The 14,205-nt window shown below is 48.3% G+C and overlaps 3 protein-coding genes across 5 annotated transcripts in view; 1 reads left to right on the forward strand and 2 right to left on the reverse strand.

The window, feature by feature from the left end:
• Positions 1 to 2,425, reverse strand: part of LOC310694478 (5'-3' exonuclease PLD3-like) — a 28,208-nt gene extending 25,783 nt beyond the window's left edge. The window contains exons 1-2 of one of the 2 annotated variants that reach the window (XM_083477536.1): positions 2,339 to 2,425; positions 1,663 to 1,904 (exon numbers count right to left, since the gene is read on the reverse strand). The gene's annotated coding sequence lies outside the window, so the exon portion shown is untranslated. Of the gene's footprint in view, positions 1 to 468; positions 528 to 1,662; positions 1,905 to 2,338 lie in introns of those variants that run through there. The other variant, XM_083477537.1, reaches the window with a different exon arrangement.
• A 188-nt stretch (positions 2,426 to 2,613) lies between these two features.
• Positions 2,614 to 7,472, forward strand: ZBTB3 (zinc finger and BTB domain containing 3). 2 transcript variants are annotated; one of them, XM_083477621.1, is made up of 2 exons: positions 2,614 to 2,880; positions 4,615 to 7,472. In XM_083477621.1, exon 2 carries the CDS (start codon positions 4,668 to 4,670, stop codon positions 6,036 to 6,038), a length of 1,371 nt encoding a protein of 456 aa, XP_083333747.1. In that variant the 5' UTR covers positions 2,614 to 2,880; positions 4,615 to 4,667; the 3' UTR covers positions 6,039 to 7,472. The 2 variants fall into 2 exon arrangements, with proteins under 2 accessions (XP_083333747.1, XP_083333748.1); XM_083477622.1 differs by having other exon boundaries at positions 2,614 to 2,876.
• A 901-nt stretch (positions 7,473 to 8,373) lies between these two features.
• LOC310694544 (microtubule-associated protein 1 light chain 3 gamma-like) lies at positions 8,374 to 13,255 on the reverse strand. The gene is made up of 4 exons (XM_083477692.1): positions 12,951 to 13,255; positions 12,622 to 12,677; positions 9,921 to 10,027; positions 8,374 to 9,450 (listed from the first exon to the last, which is right to left on the reverse strand). Exons 1-4 carry the CDS (start codon positions 12,988 to 12,990, stop codon positions 9,288 to 9,290), a joined length of 366 nt encoding a protein of 121 aa, XP_083333818.1. The 5' UTR covers positions 12,991 to 13,255; the 3' UTR covers positions 8,374 to 9,287.
• Between the last annotated feature and the right edge of the window lie 950 nt (positions 13,256 to 14,205).

Below are 14,205 nucleotides of genomic sequence, written 5' to 3' on the forward strand. Positions count from 1 at the left end.
GCAAAGTTATTAACCTGAAGCACTATTTCTGGGTTAGCAGAGTCTGAAACCTGAAGCGTATGTAACCTGAAGAGTATGTAACCCGAGGTACCACTGTACACACAGTGAAGGATCATCCATTAGGGAAAATGAGACGCTGCCCCCCAACAGCCTCTGTCTGCCCTAAGCCAGCACTTACCCATGCCACCCACTCCTCCATCCCTCTAACAGTGGAGGCAGAACAGATCCATCTATTTTCACATCTATGAGTCTACCTACACCTGATTTCAGAGGTTTTTGAACACTGTTAATTTTTTGCATTTCCCTTCTTTCATCATTTGTTGCTAGCTATCTACAGTAGGGCTATTGAATGGTTTAAAGTAGAAAAGCAGGATATAAATATGCCTAATATATTAAATAATTTTACATATAATCATAAATATGATATATTCTAAATATTTTAAATGCAATTGATCTATACAGTTGTACCTTGGAACCTGAATGCCCTGGAACTCGGATGTTTTGGCTCCTGAATGCCACAAACTCAGAAGTGATTGTTTGCGAATGTTCTTTTGGAACCTGCATGTCCGACGTGGTTTCCGCAGCTTCTGATTGGCTGCAGGAGCTTCAGAAGCTGCAAATTGGAAGTCAAACCGACTTCCGGAACAGATTCCATTCGACTTCCAAGGTATGACTGTACTACTGGAAATATCCTTCCCATGAATAAGGAAGTGAACTACATTATACATTCCACCTGGTCAATAATAATTAAAAAGCCATACCCAACTAAATTATATTCATAGACCTGCTGAAATTAAAGGACCTAAGACTTGCCTATTAATTTAAATGGGCCTACTCTAAGCAGGAGTAATGTTGGATAAAGCCCAATACAGTCATACCTCGGGTTGAAGTCACTTCAGGTTAAGCCTTTTCGGGTTGCGCTCTCCGGCGACCCGGAAATAACGGAGCGTGTTACTTCCGGGTTTTGCCGCTCGCGCATGTGCAGACGCTCAAAATGATGTCACACGCATGCGCGGAAGTGGCAAATCACTACACGCATAGACACAGGTTGCGTTTGCTTCAGGATGCGAACGGGGCTCCGGAACGGATCCCATTCGCATCCAGAGGTACCACTGTACTATAATAATAATTTTGTAGCATCCAAGTAAAACTTAGGTCAGGTAAAAGTGACAAATAAGTGTGCAATGTCTTATTGATTGTGAGAATGGAAGGTGCCAGGTGAGGGTAGCCAATGGGTTTCAAACTCTTGGTGAGTTAGGGATTTCCCCTGAATGCAAAGACAGGCTCTGGCAGATTGAGCGGATAAAACCAATAGTGGATCCAACGCTCAAGAAGGCGGTTATTGTAAGTGCTGTAGAGGGAAATGAGGGGCAGATGGGGCTCGTCAACCTGGGAAGGTAGCCCATCCACTATACTCTTTCATAAGAATGTCTTCAGGAGTAAACCCTAAGGCAGGTATGTCCAAAGTCCGTTTTGGGGGCCTAATACGGCCCGCCAGTCAGTTTAATCTGGCCCCTGTGGTAGTTTATTTCATGAGGTAAAATCCTAAGAAAAGCTCAACAACTTTGGTCGGCCCTTACGCATGTTCACTTCATCAAATCTGGCCCTCTTTAAAAAAAGTATGGACACCCCGCTAAGGAAAAATCCATGTACTGTACTCACTGCCTTGAAGGACATCTTCGGGAGAACAAAAGGCTAAGGAGTAAACCCTAATCCAGAGCAAAGTCCTTAAGGTGGTTGGATGGTGTCTTGTATGCCTCCTTCCGGCAACTCCTGCAGCCAAGCTGGTGTCATATGCTTTCCTTTGGACCACATCAGTGAGGATGAGAGAAGGGTCTTGTCTTCTTGTCTGACCTCCATACACCCTGCTCAGCCTTGCGCCCCAGAAAGCTCACTTCAGTACTCTGCAAACACAGCAAAAACAACACAGGAGGCAGCAGTTACAAGTTCTCTGCAGCCATAGCAGGTACTGCGATTCGCCAGTGGTTTGGCTTCACCCCCAGAGGCACACTCCATTGCCAGACAGACGAATCCTGACAATATACTTTTCTCTGCTGCCGTTTGGGATGGTTCACAATCGACCATTACAACTAAAAGCATCCATTTGGGGGAAAAAGGGGGGGAGACAATAAATGGCTTTTTATTTTTTTGTTGCAAAGCACCTGATATATGGAAAAGCACTTTACCAGACTACTCAATAATTACTCATACTAATTATTAATAATAAATATAATAATATAAAATATAGTTACTCTTGTTATAATTATTATGATTATTGTGAAAATAATAAAAGTTTGTTTTTTATTTAGTATTTGCGAGCAATGAATAATTATGTAACCTGCATATATTAGCAAAATGTATGCAAAACAATATTTGCATAAGCAGCAACAGCGACGCGGTCCCCTTCCATCGCCTCGCAACTCCCTAGTAACTATGGAAACCGAAGCTCTCCCTCCTCCGGTTCAGTTCTAGGACGATCCCACCAATCGGCGATAAGGGCCAAGGGTGGGGTGACCACTCAGGCTCCAGAAAGCGCGGCGGCTCCTCGCCTCCTCCAATCACCGGGCCGAAAGCGGACCGCGGTCGTCGCGGCTGACGGAGCTGGGCTGAGCCAATCGGAAGAAAGAGCAGGCGGAGAGAGGCCCGCCCTTGCCTTTCCCCCTCAGCTCCTTTCGGCGCGACGCACTCAAAGACAGTTGGCCGAGAAAGGCGACGGGCGAGGAGGAGCCCCAATGAGCGCTGCTGGGGAGGCGGGCGGAGCGGGAGCCATTCAGGAGGCGAGGAGGCAAGAGAGTGACTAGAGGGAGCCCCGCCTCCCTAGCGAGCGCAGCCAATCAGGCAGAAGGGGGCGGGTCCCTCGAGGCCTCCGCTTTGTGGTGGGTAAGTGGGGGAAAGAAGGCGCTCTTCCACCACCCAACGCACCCCCTGTTGGGGGGGAGGAAGAAGGGCGCTTTCCCTTATAGATATATGTCTGTAGTGCATTGTGGCGGGGAGGAAGCACGTTATCTCCCCCTGAGGGTGGGACCTGGGGAGGGGGGGCAACTTGGGGAGGGGGTCACGCAGTGGGGGAGGGGCAAATTGAGGAGTATTTGTGGGGTTCCCCTGCTTTTATTATGGGGGTCACAGAGGCCAAGGCGGGGCAGAAGGAAATAAAAGGGGGTATTCATTATAAGGGGGTCTCCATCATATTTCCAGGCTTCATTGGGGGGGCAGGGGGTGGAAATGCTGAGGTCAGTTGAGGGGGAGCCACCAATGATCCTCCCACCTTCGACCTTATGGGAAAGGAGATTATTATATAATTATTGGGGGGTTGAGATCAAATAACGGGGAGAAGTCCCAGGACTTGGGATACAGGGTAAGGAGGGTGCAGGAGTGGGAAACACAGACTTTGTTCTCAGTTATGGAGAGTGTGCGCTGCCATCATAGGAATACATCAATGGGCACGCAGTTGACATAGGGATTTTGTGGCCCTCCCAACTTCCATCAGCCCCCCCAGTCAGCGTGGTCGGGGGTGCTGGGAGTTGTAGTTCAGTGACATTTGGAGGGCCGTGCTGCTGTGGGTTAAACCACAGAGCCTAGGGCTTGCCAATCAGAAGGTTGGCAGTTCGAATCCCCCCAGCTTCTGCCAGCCTAGCAGTTCAAAAGCACATCAAAGTGCAAGTAGATAAATAGGTACCACTCTGGCGGGAAGTTAAATGGCGTTTCCGTGGTGCAAACTGAGGTATTTGATGGTGGGGTTGTGGGTTCAGAACGGGGGAAATTGGGAAATTCTGGATTGTCATTAGTAATCCGGGCAGGGAACTGGTTGGCAGCTGGTGAAATATCTGCAAACAGTGGAGCATAGTAACGGGGTGGGGGCTGTAGAACAGGAGTTGGTGTGGGGGTTGTAGGAGACCTTAAGTCAACATGCCGTTGCTTTGCAGCCTCCAGATGAGAAAAGCTGGACGCTTGGGAGATGGAGTTTCAGGCGGCAGAGTTGGCAGTGCCCTCTCTCTCTTCTTTTTTTACCTTTTACATCTGGCAGTTCCCATGTTTAGTCTGCAGCGTCTCCAGTTTAGAAGGCTGTTAGGTAGAATGGCTAAGAAAAACATCCACCTGAGACCTTGAGGAGTCTTTCCCAGGCAAAACAGGCAACGCAGAGCTAGATTGAGATCAGTGTTCCAGCCAGCATAAGGCAGCTTTTAATGTTTATTATTCATTACTATTTACTCAGATTAATATCCTGCATTGCCTTGGGCACATATCATTAATATTTTTAAGCATTCTGAGAGCAGGCAGAAACATTCTAAAATTACAGTCAACAACAGATTTCAAGATTGATCTTATGGTCAGCCCTTAAATGCCACATTCCTCTTGAAAGTCAATAATGAAGGAGGCAGACGCACCTCATTGTAGAATCTGAGATAGCTGATCTTGGGTTAGGTGCCCTTTTGGGTACTTTGCTCCCAAGTCATTTAGGGCTAGTACTAACCCCTTGAATGTATTTCTAGCAAAATGTTTTCTGCATAAATAAAGGGGGAAGGGGTCAACGTCCTAAAAGCCATTTCTTACAAGTTACCAAGTTTTTCCCCCACTCTCTCTTGTTCCCTCTCCCCCCTCCCCTGCTTTCTCAAGGAGTCTGGACTATGCTGTTGGTCAGCCCCTCACCGTGAAAGAGCTATCCCAGCATGGAGTTCCCAAACCACAGCAAGAACTTGCTGCAGAGCCTCTGGGAGCAGCAACATGAGGGCTTCCTTTGTGACTGCACGGTCCTCGTGGGCAGCACCCAGTTCCTGGCCCACCGGGCAGTGCTGGCCTCCTGCAGTGCCTTTTTCCACATGTTCTATAAGGAGCGGCTGGACAAGAGAGACTTGGTCTCCATTAACAATGAGATCGTCACAGCGCCCGCCTTCGGGCTGCTGCTGGAATTCATGTACAAAGGCAGCCTCTCCTTCAACGACATGCCGGTGGAAGACATCCTGGCGGCCGCCAGCTACTTGCACATGAACGACATCGTCAAGGTGTGCAAGAAGAAGCTGCAGGCCCGCGCCTTGGCAGAAGCCGACAGCACCAAGAAGGAGGAGGATCCCCTGGGCAGCTCAGAACTTCTGCCCAGCACCTCCAAGTGCCAACTTCAAACATCCGGAGCCCAGCCGCTGCCGCCCCCTCAGCCAAGCGAAACAGGGAAGAGCAAGAAACAGGAGTGGAGAGGTGGAGAGAAAATGGTTTCCGAGGAGCCATTGGCCTCCACTTTGGACATGGCGGACACCACGCAGCCAGGGATGGAAGCTCCTCCTCCTCCTGTGAGGCCTCTTCCACCCCCTGTCATTGACATCTCCCTCTCCAGCCCTAGCAGCTCCACCGAAACCATATCACACAGCTGCTCGCCACCAAGGAATGCAGCTGAGGGTCATGCCGGCCCTTCGGAGAGGTATGGAGAACAACAGACAGGTGGTCTCGGTGTGTTTTGCCAGAAGGAGCCAAGCAGGTCCTCCGTCAAGGTCAAGGTGGAAGCCATCGTGATCTCCGATGAGGAGCCGGACATGATGGATCAACTGGAGGGGCAGAGCGCAGATTTGAGGCTGGAGACAATATTCCAGAGGTCCGCTGTAGAGGCAGGGCCTGCCGGAGGCTGTGGGCGCCACCCCGACAGCTTTGAAGAGCCAGGTGGGATGGAAGAGGTCTCTTCCGAGAGCGGCTTCCTGCCTCAAGAGCACGTCCCGTACCACATGATCCCTGTGCCTGCCGGACAAAGCTTCTCCAACATGGTGACTCCGCCCTTGCACGAACAGATGTACTTGCAGGACTACGAGTCCCACTCCAACTTTGGCATCTTCACGGAAGACGTCCCCACCTGCAAGACGTGCGGGAAGACCTTCTCGTGCTCCTACACCCTGCGGCGCCACGCCACCGTCCACACGCGGGAACGCCCCTACGAGTGCCGCTACTGCATGCGGAGTTACACGCAGTCCGGAGACCTTTACCGGCACATCCGCAAGGCCCACAACGAGGACCTGGCAGCCAAGCGTTGCAAACAGGATGTTGAGAACCCTTCGTAGGGGGCCTATACCCCCGCCCAGTTTGGGCCATGGGGCAGGTGGTTCACGACTGAGCAGATGGACAGTTCCCAACATGCAAGGACAAAAAAACCCCCATCCCTTTTGTAAAACATTGTGCAGAAGCCAGGAGGCAGAGAGACAGAGCCCTAACTGTCTGAGCCAATGATGGGGGCTCGTCCTATCAGGTTCAACCTTCCCTCCTGGCTTCCTAATCATTTCCCCACCTTGCCCTTGAGACTTTCTTGTTTCTTTTTCCACGAGGTGAATTGTTGGGAAGTGCAGGTTTGCACCCGGGTCACCCCTGGGCATCGTTTGGAAGAAGCAAACGTAAAAAGAATTGGGGAAGGGGTTCGTCCTCCCACTCCAGTATTTATTTATGTACAAACTTGTGGTTGCAGGTTTAATATGAAGTTGGAGCGGCATTTAAGCTTGAGCTCTAGGTATTGCTGCCTAGAGGACATTCAGTTTTGTGGGAGGAAAGGTCTGAAAGCCTTTTGTTCCTGACAGTTGTTGCAAGTCAGAATTTCACTTGAGAGGACAGCAGGGGGGATGGGAACAGCACTAGCCCTCCTGGATGCACAGAAAAAGATTGCATAGGGGGAGAAGCGCCTGTGAGGAAGACTATGTTGAAAGGCATGGTTCTGACTCTATCCCACCATGCAGTGCAGGTGGGACTCATTGGGAGAAGTGGGCAGAGTATTCCTTTTCAAAGCAGCCCCCCTGCCCTACTCTTTGTGACACGTTGGATGTCATGACAGTCTAAAACAGTGGAGGCTGATGCGAGGGAAAGTGGGGCACAGCCCCGCCAACCTCGTGCCTGACTTTAGCGCGCCCCCATGGCTCTGCCTTCTGCTTACCATCAACCAGGGGTTGCTCTGCCTGTCATTGGCTCTGGCGCCACCTACTGTTGGTCTCCCTGCCTTCCATCCTACAAGGCAGCCCTGTATCCGGAAGTTTTCCATGTTTGACTTTTTTTGTATGTGTTTATTATGCTGGAAGCTGCCCAGAGTGGCTGGGGCAACCCCGTCAGGTGGGTGAAGGAATAAATTATTATTATATTATTATTATAGTCCCAATAGGCACTAGCCCAGTCTAAAGCAGGCAGTGCACAGATCCCCACCAAGCTGCATCCGTTTTGACATGCTCCCATTTTACAGACAAAGATCAAAGGCCGAGAGATGGGGCTTGCCAGGGTCATGCGCAGCGCAGGTGAGATTTTAACTTTTCCCACTTCCGAGCCACTTCCGACGCTCTTTCCCGTTTCCAAGCCTGCTCACTTCAGAGCAGCCACTGCCAGCCTCAACCTTCCTCCCAGAACTTGCCAACCCTCCCACTGTGAAATGTGTTTCTCCAGCCTGTTTGTTCTTATAAGCAGCTACAAAGCAGCCTCACTGCCAAGGATACCCATTTAACAGTAAAAAAACCAGGCATCAAGTGCTCCAGTACTCTCTCTTCTGTGATTTTGGGGTGTGGGTGGGTGGGTGGGGTATGTGGGTGGAGGGTTTTCTCTCCTCTAAGGCTAGGGATTCCCAAATTGTGGTCCGTGGCATAGCTACATTAAATACAGTGGTGCCTCGCAAGACGAAAAGAAACCGTTCTGTGATTCTCTTCGTCTTGCGAAGGAAGCCCATTGACGGATTAGCGCTATTAGCGGCTTTTAGCGGCTTATCTTCTGATCGGATCAGCTGATAAGCGGCTTAGTGGCTTAGAAAAGGGGGGGGGGAGGAAAAAAAACCAGCAGGAACTCGCAAGACATTGTCGTCTTGCGAAGCAAGCCCATAGGAAATTCGTTTTGCGAAGCACCTCCAAAACGGAAAACTCTTTCGTCTAGCGAGTTTTCCGTCTTGCGAGGCATTCGTCTTGCGGGGCACCACTGTACCAACATTCATTTTAAGTAGTATTTTTATTACTTCTTTAACTTCTTACATTGCATTTTACTGAAGTGCAGTTTGACGTCTACAGGATGCAAGCTAATACAATGTAAGAAATAAAAGACTCAATAACCGTACAATTAAAAATCACACGGTATCTAGATTGAAACATTACCAGTGCTACACTAGGCAGAAAAATCATGCAAGGAGTCCACCAAGACTAACCAGCAATTTCCAGTTGGATGGCAGGGAAGGGAGCAAGGGTCAGGACGCAGCTGGGGTTCTGCAGAGCTGATCTTAAGCAAAGACTCCTTTGCTTTCATCCATCTTCTTGAGATATCCAAGAGTCTGAATCAGGCTTGACGCAGAATACCTTGATGCCAATTATGTCATGTAGGAAACCAAGGTGCACGGGGAAGAGAAGAGTGCCATCCCCCCACAAAAGCAGATTTTGGCACGCAAAACATGTTTTCAAACTGTATTTTCTACTCAAGAGTGGTAGATTTAACATGCAAGGTACAAAGTAATTGAAGTGTTGAACAAAGTGACATTTCCCCCCGTTACAGTAAACCGTAATTTTACATTTTAAACCCAGTTGTTCCACTGTTCCCTTTTTCAGAAGTCTTAATACTTGCAATTAAATAGAAAAAAACAGATCCCCTTCACCTCTGCACATGAAACCTTGTGGTTGGGCCATGAAAAAGAAGGCTGCACTGGCCCACCTGCCACAGAAGATCCAAGAGATGATCTCATTCCAGCGGGCAAAACCCTCACCACACAGGGTACCCCTGGAGCCATCATCCCTGGATGTCAAAAGAAAGCGTTATCGGAGGCAATCTTCATTTATGGACTTGGTAATGGGGAGTATGGGAGGGGGAGCAATAATATAACCAGCTACCACCCCTGAATTGAAGGATAGGGAACCAACGACCTTCCTGGTGTTGCTGAACTACATCTCCTGCCATCCCTGACTGTTGGGCCAGGCTGATGAGAGTTGGGAGCCCAACACTGGGAAGGTCACTGGTTCATGTCCATCCCTGACGGTCAAAGCAGTCTCCTACTGTATCAACCTGGGAGCAGGAGCGAAGGCCGGGAAGGACTTTGACGTAGTGCGTGCTTAGGAAGGCCATGCCTTGGCGATACTAAGAAAGGTGCGGTTTGTGGGGTACCTCTTTCTCAAGGAGGTTGAGATACCGGAGCAACTGCAAGGAGGTGGGGGTGAGTTTCACCTCGGTAGATCAAAACCTACGTTCCAAGAAAACCATCATCTGGTGGGGTGGGGAGAAAGAAGAGGTAGTTGGTGTCCAAAATGCAGGTGATCACATCTCCCAGACAAAATAAACGAGGAACTCGGGATCCAAAGGCGACCCATTTGCCATCAGCCGAACATCTCCTGAGAGGCATAGGTCATATAGAGGAAGCCATCTTCATCTTTGTACGTCATGTACACTTCAGACATGGTGGAAGACATGCTGACGAGGCTGCGGTTGCCGTCAACCAGGAAGTAGAATGCCTGAGTGGACCCGATGCACATTCGGTTGCTGAGGGAGGAAACGGGCACGAGTCAAAACATGGCTTCCGGGTAGCCTAAACAAATTCTGCATCCTCACCTCCCCCCAAAACAGTGGAGTCTGGTCCATTAGGGTGCATGGCGCACTGCCCTGAGTTTGCCCACACCTGCCCGACTTCTGACTTCCAACCAATCGGGAGCTGGCTCCGCCTATGATTGGCTCCAGCCCTGGCTGTCATTGGCTGTAGCTCCACCTCCATGCCTTCCACCCCACCAGCCCCAGCTGCTACTGCCCCTCCAAGCCTATTTCCCTGTGTGCCAATACAATAATATTTCTCCCCCACTCACACACACCAAGCCAGAGCATTAAAAATCCAATTAACATAGTCGCTGCTTAAATCCAGCCCAACATATGGTTGTAGAAGGATGAGCGACCCAGCCAGATGCTTAGTAAGCCTCCCATTTTTACAGACTGCCCAGACTCCTCAGAGGCTCATTCACCGGATGATTGTGATGAACTGGCCCATGGTGAGGTCTTCGGGAACCAGAAACTTGGTCTTGTCCAAGGCTGGCAACATCTTCTCCTTGGGGTAGCGCTCCAGGATTATCTGCAAAGGAAGAAGAGCCACATCTGAGATTGCTCTTCAATAGCAGATGGTCAGATTCCCCGGGAAGCTTAAGCAAAATGGTTACAAGTGAAGACAGCCATTTCCAATTTGTCTCAGATAGACTGTCTCTGTACAGGAAGGCTCTACTTGTCGCCATTATGGCCAATAGCCACTGGTTTATCAGCCTGCTACTGATTTGCCTGACTCACCTGTTCACTGCCGGACCAGTGTCTTGCCTCGGGAATGGACTGGATGAGAGCCAACAAACTGAGACTCAGTCCAGATAAGGCAGAGGCACTGCTTGTGGGTGGTTCCCTAGACCAGATGGGTGGGAAATCAATGGGGTGACACTTCCTCTGAAGGAGCAGGTTCGTAGCCTGGGGTACTCCTGGATCTTTTGTTGTCACTCGAGGCTCAGGTGGCCTCAGTGGCCCGGAGTGGCTTCCATCAGCTTTGGCTGGTGGCCCAGCTATGCCCCTATGTGGACAGGGATAGCCTAACTCATGGGTAGGCAAACTAAGGCCCGGGGGCCGGATCCGCCCAATCACCTTCTCAATCCGGCCCACAGACGGTCCGGGAATCAGCGTGTTTTTACATAAGTAGAATGTGTGCTTTTATTTAAAATGCATCTCGGGGTTATTTGTGGGGCATAGGAATTCGTTCCTTTTTCCCCTTCAGAATATAGTCTGCCCCCCCCACAAGGTCTGAGGGACAGTGGAAAAGTTTGCTGACCCCTGGCTAACTACAGTGGTACCTCAGGTTACATACACTTCAGGTTACAGACTCCGCTAACCCAGAAATAGTGCTTCAGGTTAAGAGCTTTGCTTCAGGATGAGAACAGAAATCGGGCTCCGGCGGCGCAGTGGCAGCAGGAGGCCCCATTAGCTAAAGTGGTGCTTCAGGTTAAGAACAGTTTCAGGTTAAGAACGGACCTCCGGAACGAATTAAGTACTTAACCCGAGATACCACCGTACTGTGGTCTATGCTCTGGTAACGTCAAGGTTAGATTACTGCAATGCGTTATATGTAGGGCTGCCTCTGAAGACAATTTGGAAACTTCAACTGGTGCAGAATTCAGCGGCCAGGTTGCTCACCGGAGCAAGATGGTTTGAGCATATTACACTGATCTTGGTCAGACTGTACTGGCTACCAATTAGTTTCCGGGCTCAATTCAAAGTGCTGGTTTTGACCTATAAAGCCTTAAACGGCGCAAGACCGCAATACCTCAAGGACCACCTCTTTCCATATGGACCCTGAGATCATCTTCGGAGGCCCTTCTTTGTGTGCCTCCTCGAAAGATCCAGAAGGTGGCAACACGAGAACGGGGCCTTCTCTGCAGTGGCCCCCCGTCCATGGAAGGCTCTCCCCAGGGAAGTTCGCCTGGCACCTTCATTATACACCCTTCAGTGCCAGGCAAAAACGTTCCTTTTTAACCAGGCTTTTAGTTGATCCGATTTACATCTTATGCCCTTTTAAAATGTGTGTGTGTGTGTGTTTTGGGGGGGCGCCATTGGGTGGTTGTTTTTAGTATTATTCATTTTGTGGTTTTATATCTTGATTTTAATCTTTGAACAAAATTCAATTAATAATAAATTCAATTAATAATAATAATCTGCAGGGGTGCAACATCTTATTTTAGGAGCATGGATGTGATTTTATTGGTGAGGGTTCTGGGTGGGGGTTTTTTGGTTGCAATATGGGGCTAAATAATTGTTTTAAGATTTCCCAATAACCATCTATTTTTGGGGAAACTGCATCAGCTGGGAGTCAGGAATGTTTCACTTAAGCTCAGTTACAATCCTATAAAGAAGAAAAATATTTGTTGCATGAACAGGAAGACTGAGGGAGGGTTATATATGGAGAAAATAAACAAAATGAGAATTTCTCTCAGTTACATTGATATATTACTTGACTTAATTGGTTTAGCAATGGCAAGCAAGCGTGCAGGCAGCCAAACCACCAATTACAGCTGCTTTGGTCCTCCTGCGCTACTAGGTAAACCATGGTTTGGCTTAGCACTATGTGTGAACCCAAGGTTCATGGTTTGTCTTCCCCGAACAAAATAGTGAACCAAGAACAACAATTCATGATTAGAATTACTGGTTGTTGGGAGCCAAACAAACTACAAGCCTAGGAACACGTAAGGAATCTTAATTATTTTTAAATTAACTAAGCATAAATATAACAACACGATGGGCTGGGTATCAAGCACAGAACTAGGAGCAAAACAGCTCCCGCTTTTACTCTAAATACAGTGCTTTTTTCTGGGGGTACCTCTAAACATTTTGTAAATCTTTGTACTTTTGTCCATCTACTGTATTTATTTTTCTCGATTTGAACAATAAAATGGTGGTTTTCTTGAGTCAAAATGAGAGTGCCCCTAAACATTTTTTTAGGGGGGAAAAAGCACTGCCCATAACTGCCTTACTTAATTTCACTGAACCATGGTTTGTTTAAGCATTATACACAAACCCTTGCTGAGCCATAGCCCAGCTTACTTTTAACATGCAAAACGGTCCAGTACAACAAAGCAAGCCGAAATAAACATTCCCCCATACCTGTTAACCCAACAATATAAGGAGAAGCCTACATACCGGCAGTTTGCCAGGAAACTTCATCCGGATCGTGGCCACTTCACTTTTCCTGGAGGCTAGACAGAGTGGAAAATTACAGAACTGGGTCAATTAAGGCAATAGGAAAAAAACAACCTCTCCCTCGGCCTCTCCTCCCAAAATTAGCTCTCCCCAAAGCAGGACAGCCCAAAGTCTAGCCCCCCACCCCAGTTTACCGAATTAATCTCAGCCCCTTGGGCCAGCAGGGGGCGCCAGCAGCCAAACAAGAGCAACTCCGAATCGCGAAATCGAGCGTTTACACGAGAAGGGGGGTGGGGGGAATAAGTGGGAAGAAAGAAAATAAGTCTTACCGAAGGTTTTTCGGTGCTTGAATGGGGGGAAAGAATCCATCTTGGAAGGAACCACACCTTTTTCTTAAAAAGGGAAGGGGGGAAATAAAGCTGGGGCGGGAAGGGGAATTGAAGAAGAATCTTCCCCAGCGGTAGCTCTGACTTGACTCCTTTGGAACCGCTTAAATAGTGCGAGAGTCACGCCTAAAATTTTCCCAATTTGCTTCCAGGATCAGGACCTCCAAGGTCCGGGGAAGGACGTGGAGAGGTGGAGGGTGGGGAGAGCCCACCCTGAGACTCGCCCACATACAGATTCAGGGGCGGGTCTCCCTAGAGGAAGCGCATTTGGCCAAAATGGTGGAGTTGGCCGGCGGAACGCACCGCCACGGGACGCAGTTTTGACTACTCGCGTGGAAGGAAGGAAGGAGTTGGACAAAGTTTGTAGCGGAGGTGTCGTCTACCCATGTCAGCTGGGACAGGTGAGTGCAATTTCCCAACACCGAGGAAGGACTTTTCTGCGTAATAGATGGGTAGGTATCGGTTTAGGGTTGAGCTGTGAACTCGGGAAATCTCAATTACTCGATGACATTAGGTCAAGCTGCTTTCTTAAGCTCCCTCTTCTCCAACCATCTGAAATGTTTTTCTGTTTCTTTTTTGTCTAACTCACCTTTCCTCCCAGCAGCTCAAGGTGAGGTATATACTGAATTAAAGAAAATATTTAAAGAAAATCGTTAAAAAACCAGAAGCCTTTTTATTGGGTATGGTGGGTGAAGAGATACGAAGGTAAGATATAAACTGTTTATGTATGCAACAACTGCGGCAAGAATTATTTCAGCCCAAAAATGGACACAAAAAGGAGCACCAAGAAAAGAAGAGTGGCAGATGAAGATGGTGGACTTCTCAGAACTGGCAAAGCTGACAGGAAAAATCCGAAACCAGCACGATCAATTATTCCAAAAGGACTGGAGTAAATTTATATGATATCTAAATTTATTGTAAGCAATTAACATCACTAGCAGGGTTATCTGAAGACTGGTAAGAAGAAGTTTTCTACCTTTCTATATTTATTTAAATTTTGAGCTATTTTGTAATGGATGTAATTAGAATTGGAAAACGTACAAAATGCAATGATATAAAGGTTAATTTTGAAAGCCATGAGCCGGGAGGGAAGGAAGTTGATAGGCTCTAAAGAGCCAGGGAGATAAAGTGGATAATAATGATGTGAATGTATATTATTAAACGGAAAATAAATAAAAATTATCTTTTAAAAAGTGAG

The sequence above is a fragment of the Podarcis liolepis genome (genome assembly GCF_965112155.1).
Source record: "Podarcis liolepis genome assembly, chromosome: 15".
Taxonomy (NCBI): Eukaryota; Metazoa; Chordata; class Lepidosauria; order Squamata; family Lacertidae; genus Podarcis; species Podarcis liolepis.

Coding starts and splice junctions, on each gene's coding strand:
- ZBTB3 (XM_083477621.1), top strand. CDS start 4,668: ATGGAGTTCCCAAACCACAGCAAGAACTTGCTGCAGAGCCTCTGGGAG.
- LOC310694544 (XM_083477692.1), bottom strand. CDS start 12,990: ATGGATTCTTTCCCCCCATTCAAGCACCGAAAAACCTTCG. Junction 12,678..12,950: donor CAAGCACCGAAAAACCTTCG/GTAAGACTTATT, acceptor CACTCTGTCTAG/CCTCCAGGAAAAGTGAAGTG. Junction 9,451..9,920: donor CAGTTCATCACAATCATCCG/GTGAATGAGCCT, acceptor TTCCTCCCTCAG/CAACCGAATGTGCATCGGGT.